This window comes from Xenopus laevis, chromosome 5S (assembly GCF_017654675.1).
Source record: "Xenopus laevis strain J_2021 chromosome 5S, Xenopus_laevis_v10.1, whole genome shotgun sequence".
Classification (NCBI taxonomy): domain Eukaryota; kingdom Metazoa; phylum Chordata; class Amphibia; order Anura; family Pipidae; genus Xenopus; species Xenopus laevis.
In genome coordinates, this window is record NC_054380.1 from 125,343,960 (window position 1) to 125,357,644 (window position 13,685).

Here is a 13,685-nt window from a genome sequence, read left to right on the forward strand (position 1 = left end):
GTACATTCGATTAGGGGGATGAAAATTCGAATGTGTGAATTTTTAAACTTGAGGATTCGAATTTCAATTGATTATTCGACCCTTGATAAATATGCCCCTTAGATTCTCTTATTTAGTGATGGTTACCATGGTAATGGGTCAGATTGCACCAATTTGATTATTTGAGCTTTGGCCGGCCATGTGATCACATTAGGAGCTTGTCAGGAGAAGCCCGTCTTTCAGGAGTGGGCCATGTGACACCTGGAATCTACTTTGCCAGTATATATATATATATATATATATATATATATATATATATATATATACTTTGCTTCTATCTGCCCCAAAATGACTGCATTGGCATCAGATGGAGTGGACGTTGCTGCAAAAATCCTCCATATATATCTGTGCAAGGATTTTTTCAGATTTTTCACCTTTTTTTCGGAATTTTCACCCAAAAACTTCAGAGTATTGCACGACAGCCTGCACACATCAAAATATAATTGGGACTTCTCCCATTGACTTATATGCAACCTCGACAGGTCTGAGATTTTCAGATTCAGACTTTTCCATCCTTGGGGTTTAATAAATTCCGAAAAATTCATGATTTTTTAAAAGTATGACTTTATAAAAGAAAATCACAAATTTTTCGTGATTTTTGCAATTCGGAGTTTAGTAAATAACCTCCTTAGTTTATGATTTACCAAAACCACATCCAAACCCTTTATGCCTTTTGTTCACGGATGCACGAATCAACTCTTTGAGATTTGGCCGAATCTCCGAATCCTTCCTGAAAGATTCGGGCAAATACTGTACTGAATCCAAATCCTAATTAGCATATGAAAATTAGGGACAGCAAGCGAAAAGTGGAAAAACATTTTTTACTTCCTTGTTTTGTGACAAAAAATATGTACTTTCCCTTCCCATCACTAATTTGCATATGCTAATTAGGACTTGATTTGGCCAGGCACAAGTATTCGGCCGAAACCTGAACTGAATCCTGGATTGGATGCTTCCCTACTTTTGGTGTATAATTAGCGGTGCCCAAGCCCAGACTGGCAATCTGTGGGTTCTGGCAAATGCCAGAGGGGCTGCCGTAAGATGCCATACAAAGTCACTATTAAGTGGGCTGGTGGGGGGCTGATTGGGCCTCTCTGTACTTGTAATGCCAGGGCCTGTCCCAGTCCAGACCTGGCAGTTCCTATTGTGTTGTACCCGGCAGAGGCTGTTTCGGCTAATGTTTATAATAGAAACGGGCGTGTAAAATCGATCATACAAATCAGACAGTCAATAGGAAATATGAACATCATTTACACATACAATTTCAGCATCACAGAGACGGGTACCTGTTCTATCTGTACGCCATAACCTTTCCACTGGGAATCCCAGGAGGTGTTTCTGTAGATGTCATCCACTCTGTCAATCAGCTCTATCTGCAGCCATAGGAGAAAAGTTACACATTCTATTAGCCACTTCCACTAAACATCTTATCATTATAATGGGAGCATGAATGGGATACTGCAGCTGTAAGTATAAGGGCTGGGACACACTGGGCAATTTGGGGAGATTTAGTCGCCTGGCGACTAATCGCAGTGACTTTTCTCCCCGAATGCCTCCCCTCGCTCTGTGCCTAGATAAAATGAAAAGTCGCGGCGCTAATCACACACGGCGATTCGTTTTCTGAAGTCGCCCGAAGTTGCCTCACGAGGAAACTTCGGGCGACTTCGGAAAACGAATCGCCGCGTGTGATTACGCAGGCGATTTTTCATTTTAGCCAGGCGCAGAGCGAGGTGAGGCATTCGGGGAAGATTGGTTGTGGAAAGTCGCCAGGCGACTAAATCTCCCCAAATCGCCCAGTGTGTCCCAGCCCTAAAGAGGTGTTGTAATCCCCTGTACTTTCCATTGGTCAAGCATAGAGTCAGTGCCTTTTCCCTGATTAAAGAAACAGTAACATCAAAAAATTAAAGTGTTTTAAAGTAATAAAAATATAATGCACTGTTGCCCTGCACTGGTAAAACTGCTGTGTTTGCTTCAGAAACACTACAATAGTTTATATAAATAAGCTGCTGTGTAGCAATGAGGGCAGCCATTCAAATGAGAAAAGGCTCAGGTTACACAGCAGATAAGCTCTGTAGAACATAATGGTGTTATCCGTTATCCACTATTTAACCTGTGCCATATAGACTTTTTTCAATGTCCACCATGACTACACAGCAGCTTGTTTATATGAACTATAGTAGTGTTTCTGAAGCAAACACACCAGGGCAACAGTACATGATATTTTCACTTTTAAACACTTTCATGCTTTGGTGTTACTGTCCCTTTAACAAAAAAAAAAAGCAAAGCTATACAGGTATCAGATCCGTTATCTGGAAACCCATTATCCTGAAAGCTATGAATTATGGAATGGCCATCTCCCATAGACTCCATTGTAATGAAATATTCCTAGTTTTTGAAAAATGATTTGCTTTTTCTCTGTAATAATAAAACAGCATCTTGTACTTTATTCAAATTAAAATATAATGAATCCTTATTGGAAGCAAAACCAGCCTATTGGGTTTATTTAATGTCTCCATGATTTTCTAATAGACTTAAGGGATGAAGATCCAAATTACGGAAAAATCCGTTATCCGGAAAACCCCAGATCCTGAGCATTCTTGATAATATACCGGTATAACAAGATGCAGTTATATCCCAATATCTCAAGGGCTGATCCCATACTGATCCAAGTGCAGGGCCTCATATACGTGTGATACTTGCCAAATAGTTGATGGTGGTACTCTCCTCTCCACGACCCATATACTTGAAGAACCGATGGTCGGCTACAACTACCATTTTGCAAGTATTCTTCATGGGGTCTGGCGCAGCTCTCTGCCTTTTCTCTCGGTGCAAGTAGCCATCACCTTTGCAACAACAACAACAAAAAAGCAATTGAACATCACGAGCATCACAAAGGGAATTACAGTGAGCTGTGACTATAGTGATAAAGAGCACAGAGTTACTGTACAAGCCTGGGGATATAGCAGCTCTATGAGAGTGAGAGAATGAGTCTGACACTACACCCCTCTAATCATGGCCGTCCCCTTGCACATTATGCTTTATTTAACAGCATCAAGATACACAAGGATTTTACATCACCCCCAGTCAAGCTCACAGTCTAGTGCCTGTATCATATTCACACAAACTGTGGTCAAATTTAACGGGGTCGTTCATAGGGATGGGCGAATTTTTTCGCCTTGTTTTGCCGTGGAAATGACGACCATAGACTTGTATGGCGGCGTGCGTCCCAAAAAAAAGGCGCGATAATTAGACGGCGGTGAATTTTTGGCGAAACGGGTCACATTCGTCCATCCCTAGTCGTTCACCTTCCAAACACTTTTTCCAGCTTCGTTGTTTTCAGATATTTCACCACAAATAAACACTTTTTTGCAATTGCTTTGTATTTTCCATTTTTTTATCATTTTTCCGAAATTGAAGTTTAATAACAATTTAATGTCCGTGTCTCGGTGGTCTCAGTCTGGCAGCTCAGTGATCCAGGAGCAGATTCTGAACTGTTACAATTTGCTCCATTTAGTTGATACAATTAGTCTCAGCAGTATCTGTGGGAATATTAGCAACTATTGTATCAAGTCTATCAGCTGCCTGTAATGAAACTCAGGGATTCTGCTCAGCAGGGACAAAGATAACAAATGTATCAACTAAATTTATCCATTTAGAACAGTTAAACACATTTAAAGGAGAAGTAAACAGTAAGAATTAATTTGGGTAAAAATGCCATATTTATATAGTGAACTTATTGGACCAGCCTAAAGTTTCAGCTTGTCAATAGCAGCAATGATCCAGGACTTCAAACTTGTCACAGGGGGTCACCATCTTGGAAAGTGTCTGTGACACTCACATGCTCAGTGGGCTCTGAGCAGCTGTTGAGAAGCTAAGCTTAGGGCTCGTCACTAATTATCCAGCAGAAAATGAGGTTGGTCTGTAATATAAGCTGATGCTACAGGGCTGATTATTAAATTCTGATGCTAATTGCACTGGTTTCTGTGCTGCCATGTAGTAATTATCTGTATTAATTACTAATCAGCCTTATATTGTGACATTTCTATTCTATGTGTACTGTATATTGTGAGTGGGTCCCTAAGCTCAGTAAGTGACAGCAGCACAGAGCATGTGCAGTGAATCAGCAGAAAAGAAGATGGGGAGCTACTGGGGCATCTTTGGAGACACAGTTCTTTACTGCTAAAGGGCTGTGGTTGCCTTGGGCTGGTACAGAAGCCCAAAACATAATGTACAAAATTTCTAGCTACTTCTTTAGTTTAACTTACCTTGTCCTTTAAGGGGGTTTTTTATTACTGGGGGTGCCTGGCTCATTACTGTTAAAGGGCATCAGAACCTCGGGCCTGGTACAGTTTTGTATATCAAATACAGAATTTCTAGCCATATTCTTTTCTTTCATTTTTTTTTTATTCCTCTGTTAATAATAGCAGTTTCCACTGTCTGAAGACACAGTAAATGTATGCTAAACAGTACTAATTTAATAATTGTCATTTACTCTTCCGATAAAAAGGCATCCAATAAACAAGTACACTAAGATTGCTTCAATGCTTTTCCTTTGGCACATTGGCTGCTGGATAGAAAAAACCCCTTTGCACTAGTATTATCCCATTCTCCCACACTCTACCCCAACCTCCCTGCAGCTCACAAGCTACAAGATGCCACCCACTCACTAGCTGTTCTTTATTAGTAGGGCGAGGGAGTGGGCAGCAGCTGAAGCAATGGAAAAAAAGCAGTGCTTAAACTCTTATGTGACACAAGGATTATCTCTCTACTCCCAATGCAGAAGGAAAACAGCGGAAAGGTTGTGAATGTACCATTATCTCATCATTAAAGCAATGCAAAGTGGAAAGGAACATGCACATAGTAATATGGTTTATATTCAGTTGAAGTAACCCCTAGCCAGTTATCAGACCTTTTATATCATAATGTAAACTACACTAGTTCCAAAAAAAGTGGTGGTATTGGGACTCTTTAGCTGCATTTTGGGGGAAGTTTGCTGGAAATGGAAGTTTTATTGGGATTCAGAGTGCTACAGTAAAATCGATTAATTGGGAGCTCGATCAATATTGGAATCCCATATCTAATTGCTTTTTAATTGCTATGGATTTAAATATGTGCCTTGTTACTTTTTTAACGAAATACGGTAGAACCCCCTTTTTACGTTTTTCAGGGGACCAGAAAAAAATGGTGGAAAATCCAGTAAAATTAGGGAAATGTATTATGCATAATATATAGGTGGGAACACAAAACAACAATTTAAAATGAGGGAAAACTGAAAATCAGTGGATGTAAAACTGAGGTTACACTGTAGTTCATCTTTAAATTAACTTGATGGAGACAATGATATTCTGGGAAAATATTTTTTGTTTAGCAGCAAGCCAGTTTGGACTTTCAGTAGATATCTGGTTGCTAGGGTCCAATATATCCTAGCAGCCAGGCAGTGGTGTGACTGACAGGCTGGGATATGAACGGATGAAGGGCTAAATAGAATGATAAGTAATAAAAAGGAACAATAACAATGGAATTGTAGCCTCGCAGAGCAATAGTTTTTGGCTGCTGGGGTCAGTGACCCCCATTGGAAAGATGGAAAAAAGGCAGCAAACAATTCAACAACTATAAAAAATAAAAATGAAGACCACTTTAAAAGTTGCTCAGAAAAGGACATCCTATAACATTGTAAACTTTTATGGTAAACGACTCCTCTAGCTGTGTTACATGGCAAGATTATTTCTTTGTAATACAAAGTAACAACATCCAAACCTTCAGGCGCTTCTGCTGTGTCCTGCTCGTTTTTAAAGAGGTCTTCCTTAGGCTGAATGTACCCGCAGACCTTTGAGGACTTCAAGCGAGAAAAGTCTTTTATATCTTCAGAGCGGTAAACCAACATGTTATCTCTTGACGTGTTCTCCACAAACCGCCATAGGGGCTGGGAAAAGCAACCAACAAAGAGTATTTGTCAATAGAAAACAGAAAGAAAATAATATAAAAGCCTGGAAAGAATACTTGTGACACATCCCCAAGTTTTTTTTTTTTTTAAAAAGTACTGAAAATATAATATCCTGTTGCCCTGCACTGGTAAAATTCAGATGTTTGCTTTAGGAACATTACTATAGTTTATACAAACAAGCTGCTGTGTAGCCATGGGGGCAGCCATTCAAGCACAGGATACACAGTAGATAACAGATAAGTACTACTATAGTTTATATAAACAAGCTGCTGTGTAGCCATGGGGGCAGCCATTCAAGCACAGGATGCACAGTAGATAACAGATAAGTACTACTATAGTTTATATAAACAAGCTGCTGTGTAGCCATGGGGGCAGCCATTCAAGCACAGGATACACAGTAGATAACAGATAAGTACTACTATAGTTTATATAAACAAGCTGCTGTGTAGCCATGGGGGCAGCCATTCAAGCAAAGGATACACAGTAGATAACAGATAAGTACTACTATAGTTTATATAAACAAGCTGCTGTGTAGCCATGGGGGCAGCCATTCAAGCACAGGATGCACAGTAGATAACAGATAAGTACTACTATAGTTTATATAAACAAGCTGCTGTGTAGCCATGGGGGCAGCCATTCAAGCACAGGATACACAGTAGATAACAGATAAGTACTACTATAGTTTATATAAACAAGCTGCTGTGTAGCCATGGGGGCAGCCATTCAAGCAAAGGATACACAGTAGATAACAGATAAGTACTACTATAGTTTATATAAACAAGCTGCTGTGTAGCCATGGGGGCAGCCATTCAAAGCTGAAAAAGGAGAAAAGGCACAGGATACACAGCAGATAACAGATAAGCTCTGTAGTATACAATGGGATTCATCAAAACGTATCTGTTATCTACTGTGTATCCTGTGCTTGAATGGCTGCCCCCATGGCTACACAGCAGCGTGCTCATATAAACTATAAATAGACTTGAGAAACAGGTCTGGACATTAAATCGGAGCTCACCCTCTTAGATGAAACGTCTCTTCCTTCGATCGCAGCTCTCGCGGGATCTCCCTCACTTCGCCGAGGAAGTAACAATCACTGCACAGTCTTACCCCGCTCCACGGCGCAGATCGAAGGGAACACAAGAGACGGTATTTTTCAATTTTCTTTCGGCTTTATTTGGCACATCTTAGTGAGTTTCTAGCAGTGGGTTGGTGAGAAAAACCTACGCGTTTCGTGCCCTCCCTCCAGGCACTTCGTCAGGGAAGTGCCTGGAGGGAGGGCACGAAACGCGTAGGTTTTTCTCACCAACCCACTGCTAGAAACTCACTAAGATGTGCCAAATAAAGCCGAAAGAAAATTGAAAAATACCGTCTCTTGTGTTCCCTTCGATCTGCGCCGTGGAGCGGGGTAAGACTGTGCAGTCATATAAACTATAGTTGTGTTTCTGAAGCAAACACACAGCTTTGACCAGTGCAGGGCAACATTACATTATATTGTCATTCCTTTAAAACTGGCAGCACCGGTTTTGAGGCCATTGGGTGCAACATGTTGCTTGTGAGCCAGTGGTTGGGGATCACTGCACTAAAGTGTCAGCTAAGACACATGTACCTGCAACTGGCTGCAAGAACAATCCCTGAACTCAATGTGAACGGCCTCTCAGTTGTCAAAACATTACATGGCAGCAAAGCAAGGCGTCTCTTGAAGAGAGCTGCTGAGCCGAAAATCCGGTATTAATATTCAAAGACTGCTGATATTAGGGATGCACCGAATCCAGGATTCGGTTCGGGATTCGGCCAGGATTCGGCCTTTTTCAGCAGGATTCGGATTCGGCAGAATCCTTCTGCCTGGCCGAACCGAATCCGAACCCTAATTTGCATATGCAAATTAGGGGCGGGAGGGAAATCACGTGACTTTTTGTCAGAAAATGAGGAAGTAAAAAATGTTTTCCCCTTCCCACCCCTAATTTGCATATGCAAATTAGGGTTCGGTTCGGTATTCGCCCGAATCTTTCACAAAGGATTCGGGGCATCCCTAGTGGATTCGGTGCATCCCTAGCTGATATGAAATTAATAATGAGTTAAAGGAAAGGTGTTTTTACTTGGGGGTGCCAAAAGTTAGGCACCCCAAGTGATTGTATTTACTTACCTGAAACCCTGGGCTGGTGCTCCTATCACAAGAAAACTGCACCGACCTCTTCCAGTGAGCACCACTGAGCAATCGTCTTCTGGCTTCTTCTATCTTCAAATTTCCCGGGGCAGACGCATGCGCAGTAGAGCGAAACAGCCGACTTCTTTGTAAAAGTTTGGCTTTTCACTCTATTGTTCATGCTCAGCCGCGAGAAGAAAGAAGAAGCAGGATGAGGATCGTTTCGTGGTGTTCGCGGAATAACTCAGGGCTGGTGCAGTTTGCTGCAGTTTTTCCCAGAGCATCGGCCTGGGGTGTCAGGTAAGTAAATACAATCCTAACTTTTGGCACCCCCAAGAACAAAATGCCTTTCCTCCTCCATTAATGTAAATCACTAAAACTTACAGCTGGGATGTGTACCCATGTAATGAATAGAAATTCATGGTGCGACACTAGCTTGGAAACATGAGATGAATTTCATCACTGTTTATATGACGAGATATAGCTATAAGCGTGCCTACCTCAATATTATATTCCTCTCCGTCTGTTGTTATTCGCGCTGTAAAATCTCCATCGCCAATGTGTGCCAAAACTTTGGAATTATGCTCACCTGTAAATGGAGTATCACAGAAATGCTCACAAAACTTAACCAGAAAAAAATATGCCCTAAGAGACATTGATGGGGGGGGGGTCGATCATCAAGTTCAACCTTTTGTCCTAAACAATGTCGGATTGGCCCGGTGGGACACCGGAAAAAAATGGTGGGCCCCGACCCTCATGGGCCCCTCTCCTGATGCTCGTTTTTTGTTCTAAAAAAAAGGATTTTCGTGCAGCACAGTGTGCGCATGTGCGTTGAGTAGGTGGCGCACAGCACCGCACAGTAGGGGGATGGGGGCCTGTAGGGGGCCCTGGACTGCAGTCCCGGTGGGCCCCGGGCCCCCCAGTCCGACCCTGGTCCTAAAAGACCCCTACCTACTTGTTAGATGATCTTTCAGAAAGCACAAACACATATAACACATCTCCTGAAAATACCTTTATGTTGTAATCAGTGGAAATTAGTGATGGGCGAATTTATTCGCGGCCGTTTTTTTTGGACGCCGGTGCATTTTCGCCAGCGAATCAAAAAAACGGCACAGTTTCGAGAATATTTAGTGGGAAATTTTTCAGCAAGGCGAAATGCGGCAAATTCGCCCATCATTAGTGGAAATCTCCAGGACAAAAACATCAAAAATATGCGAATCGAGTAGGAAAAAAATACACCAAAATAATGACAGAATCCCTTTAATTTACTGTCCCTAAAAGCCCAGATAGTCAGATAGGTTGTGATCTGAACACTTTTTCCTTATACAGATGTTCTTCTGCTACTTAATAGCTGACTTAATATTCAGAAAGCTCTGAATTATGGAATGCCTTTCTCCCACAGACTCCATTATGATAAAAAAAAAATCCACATTTAAAAAAAAAAAAAAATGATTTCCCTTTTCTCTGTAATAATAAAACAGTATCTTGTACTTGATCCCAACTAAGATATAATTAATCCTTATTGGAAGGAAAACCAGCCAATTGGGTTTATTTCATGTTTACATGATTTTCTAGGACTTAATAGATCTTTCCATAATTTGGATTTTCATACCTTATCTGGAAAACGAGAGAATTCCCGTTTTCCTAGTCAAGATGCAAGCTGGGTTTCATAAACACAAAATATTTGCATGTATGTATATCAGTTGGATAAGCTACACTGATTCACTTGGCAGAGAGGTGCTTGGAAATTCAGGAAAGTGTGGCCATATGATAAGAAACATGGCAGCCCACAATGCCATAAACTCATACACTTTGGGGTTTATTTACTAAACTCTGAATGCAAAAATCATGAAAAATTTGTGATTTTTAAAAAATCATGAATTTTTCAAAATTTATAAAACCCAGAGGATGGAAAAGTCAGAATCTGAAAATCCGGCATCTCATACCTGTCGAGGTTACATATAAGTCAATGGGAGAAGTCCCAATGATTTTTTGATGGGTGTTGGGTTTCATGCAATACCCCGAAGTTTTCGAAAATCAGAGTTTTCGGGTGAAAAGTCAGATTTTTTTTCCCGCTAAACTAATTTTCAGGTAACTGTAACAATAAATATGCAGAAAAACCAGAACGGATTTGATCGGAGTTTGTAGCAGAAAATATTGAGATAAATTCGGACTTTGATAAATAACCCCCACAATGAGCTGGGCTGGGTAAAAAGGTGCATCTGCATCTCTCCCCCAATCTATTTTATACTATAAAAATATAGTGCCCCCTTGCAGTGATAATCATTATTTCCAGAAATGTTCCCCTTTAACTCACCCACAACATGTCCAGTAAAGAAATCCGACCGCTTCACTTGGTATTTCTTTTCCTTGCCGTTCCCATCCAGTACCAGCGCTTGAAGATTTTCTGAGAAGAGCTCTGTGCTTGATGCCAAATACAATTGAAAATGCCTTAAAAAGAAATATCAAACAAAACATTAAACAGTGACAACTTCCATTAGCTTGGGGCAAAATTTCCCCCCTAAAGGTCCAACATTAGGACAGGGCCCCCCTTAGTTCATGAAATGAGAACAGAAATGAAAATATCAGTGATAGCTTCTGGAATAACTAGGACAGTAAATACATATTCACTCCAAGGGGCAGATTTACTAAGGTTTGAATGGTAAATTCTAGGGATGCACCGAATCCACTATTTTGGATTCGGCCGAACTCATCGTGAAAGATTCGTCCGAATACTAATGTGCATATGCAAATTAGGGGTGGGAAGGGGAAAACATGTTTTGCTTCCTTGTTTTGTGACAAATAGTCACGCGGTGTCCGTCCCTGCCCCTAATTTGCATATGCAAATTAGGATTTGGATTCCGTTTGGCCGGGCAGAAGGATTTGGCTGAATCCTGCTGAAAAAGGCCGAATCCTGCCAGAATCCCAAACCGACTCCTGGATTCTTGCATCCCTAGTAAATTCGAATTTTTATTTTGATCAAAACTCACAAATTTTAATTTAAAACCACCAACTTGAATTTGAATGTGAGATTTATCACATCTCAACCCTGGAAACAGTTCTAATTCCATTATTCTCCACCTAAAACCTGCCAAGTTCACGTAGAAGTCAATGAACTATTTGAAGATGTTAATAGTAGCGATGAGCCAAATTATTGCCACGTTTCACTTTGAAAATGACGCCCATAGAATCAATTAAACTCAATTTGAATTTGATGCAAGTTTTCAGGTCAGGACTATTTGATCTAATTGGAGACGGTCAAATGTTTTCATAAATAACATGCCATTCGAATTGTGATTAAAATCGAATTTATTAGAGTTTTTTTTAATAGAGATGGACTATCCATGGGATTCCTAAAAGAGCAAATTGCTCATTCTCCCTAATTCCTCCCCTTAACTGGCCATTTAACTTTGCCCTCCAATGGGGGGGGCAGCCCCAGAGTCTGGGATCCACTGCTCCACTACAATTAATAAAGACACATAAGTGACTCTGAATTTTCTAGGGGCATATTTATCAAGGGTTTAAATTCGAATTGAAAAAACGTCAAAATTTTAATTCAAAAAGACCAACCGAAATTAAGTCAAAGTTTTCTTTTTGGTCGAATAGGTCAGTTTTCAATTGAATAGGTCCGTATTCGGCCGAATTCAAATCGTACGAATCCAAGTCCACCAATTGACGCCAAATAGGTTCTAGGAGGTCCCCCATAGGCTAAAACAGCAATTCGGCAGGTTTAAGATGGCAAATGGTTGAAATCGAACAGACAGTACATGATAAATTTTGAAATTCAAATTTTTTAATTTTTTGCAAATTCGAGTCGAATTTCGACTATTCCCTAGTCACCTTGATAAATCTGCCCCTTAGTATTGCTTGTTGTTTACTGCACTTCTTGGTGTTACTGGCCCTTTAAATGGGGGGTGGGCCAAGTTTGAGATGATTTTTTTAGTATGTTATAGACTGTCCAATTCCTAGTAACTTTCCAATTGGTCTACATAATTTATTACTCATAGTTTTCGAAGTATTTGCCTTTTTCTTCTAACGCTTTCCAGCTTCCAAATGGGGGTCACTGACCCCATCTAAAAACAAATGCTCTGTAAGACAACTGATGTATTCTTATTGCTATTTTTTATTGCTCGTCTTTCTATTCAGGCCTCTCCTATTCATATTCCAGTCTCTTATTCAAATGGTATAGGACCTGTTATCCAGAATGCTCGGGACCTGGGGGTTTCCAGATAAGGGGTCTTTCCGTAATTTAGAGCTCTATAAGTAAAGTCTACTAAAAAAGCATGTAAACATTATTTAAACCTAATAGGATTGTTTTGCCACTGATAAGCATCAATAATATCTTAGTTGGGATCAAGTACAATCTACTGTGTTATTATTACAGAGAAAAAGGAAATGATTGTAATTATTTGATTAAAATGGAACCTATTGTAGATGACCTTCCAGTAATTCAGATCTTTCTGGCTAATGGGTTTCCAGATAATAAATCCTATTGCTGTACTTGACTGAGAACTTGTAATTTTCAGGGCAGAAAGAAACAAACACAATAGTAAAGTCCTTGTTATCTCAATGTCTTGCTGCAGCATGGAAATTCCATGTGACATCATACAAGGCAGAGATTCTTAAAGGAGAAGTAAAGCCTAATATGAATATGGCTAGACATGACATTTTTTTTTTTTTTATAAGACATGACATATTTTATACATTGAACTTAATGAACCAGGTTTGGCATCTCTATAGTAATGATACAGGCCTTCAAATATGTGCACAGGAGTTTCTCCTCTTGTTAAGAGAGTCAATGGCACTGCACATGCTCAGTGGGCTCTGAGAAGCTGTTGAGAAGCTAAACTTAGGGGTCGTCACAAATTATCCAGCAGAAAATGAGGTTCCCCTGTAATATAAGCTGATGCTACAGGTTTGCTGATTATTAAATTCTGATGCTAATTGCACTGATTTCGGTGCTGCCATGTAGTAATTATCTGTATTAATTACTAATCAGCCTTATATTGTGACATTTCTATTCTATGTGTACTGTATATTGTGAGTGGGTCCCTAAGATCAGTAAGTGACAGCAGCACAGAGCATGTGCAGTGAATCAGCAGAAATGAAGATGGGGAGCTACTGGGGCATCTTTGGAGACACAGATCTTTACTGCTAAAGGGCTATGGTTGCCTTGGGCTGGTACAGAAGAACAAAACATAATGTACAACATTTCTAGCTACTTCTTTAGTTAGGCTTTAGTTCTCCTTTAATCTGCGGGTCACCTTTCAGTTTAGGGTGAATTTCCTTGATCCCCCTAAGTAATATAATATTATAGCTATTCAAACAAGGGTCAAACCAATATTTGGGTCATGACGCTAATGTTTCCCGAGGGAGATATAAAAAAGGTGACAACCACCGAAATAAAGGAAGACAGGAAAACTGCCACACACTTCTGCTCATTGACTTCTGTCAATGACAGTTAACTTAGGATCCAAAGATGGCCATTGACGCAAAGATCTGATCGCACAAATCTCAGTTTCGTTAGATTTTTGGGTCGTGTGTGGAGAATCCCGACAT

The 13,685-nt window shown here is 40.3% G+C and overlaps 1 protein-coding gene across 1 annotated transcript in view; it reads right to left on the reverse strand.

The window, feature by feature from the left end:
- adam17.S (ADAM metallopeptidase domain 17 S homeolog) overlaps window positions 1–13,685 on the reverse strand; it is a 47,479-nt gene that overhangs the window by 20,861 nt on the left and 12,933 nt on the right. The window contains exons 4-8 of the mRNA XM_018265931.2: window positions 10,444–10,577; window positions 8,627–8,715; window positions 5,797–5,962; window positions 2,740–2,882; window positions 1,326–1,412 (exon numbers count right to left, since the gene is read on the reverse strand). Coding sequence (XP_018121420.1) covers window positions 1,326–1,412; window positions 2,740–2,882; window positions 5,797–5,962; window positions 8,627–8,715; window positions 10,444–10,577 — 619 coding nt within the window. The remainder of the gene's footprint in view (window positions 1–1,325; window positions 1,413–2,739; window positions 2,883–5,796; window positions 5,963–8,626; window positions 8,716–10,443; window positions 10,578–13,685) is intronic.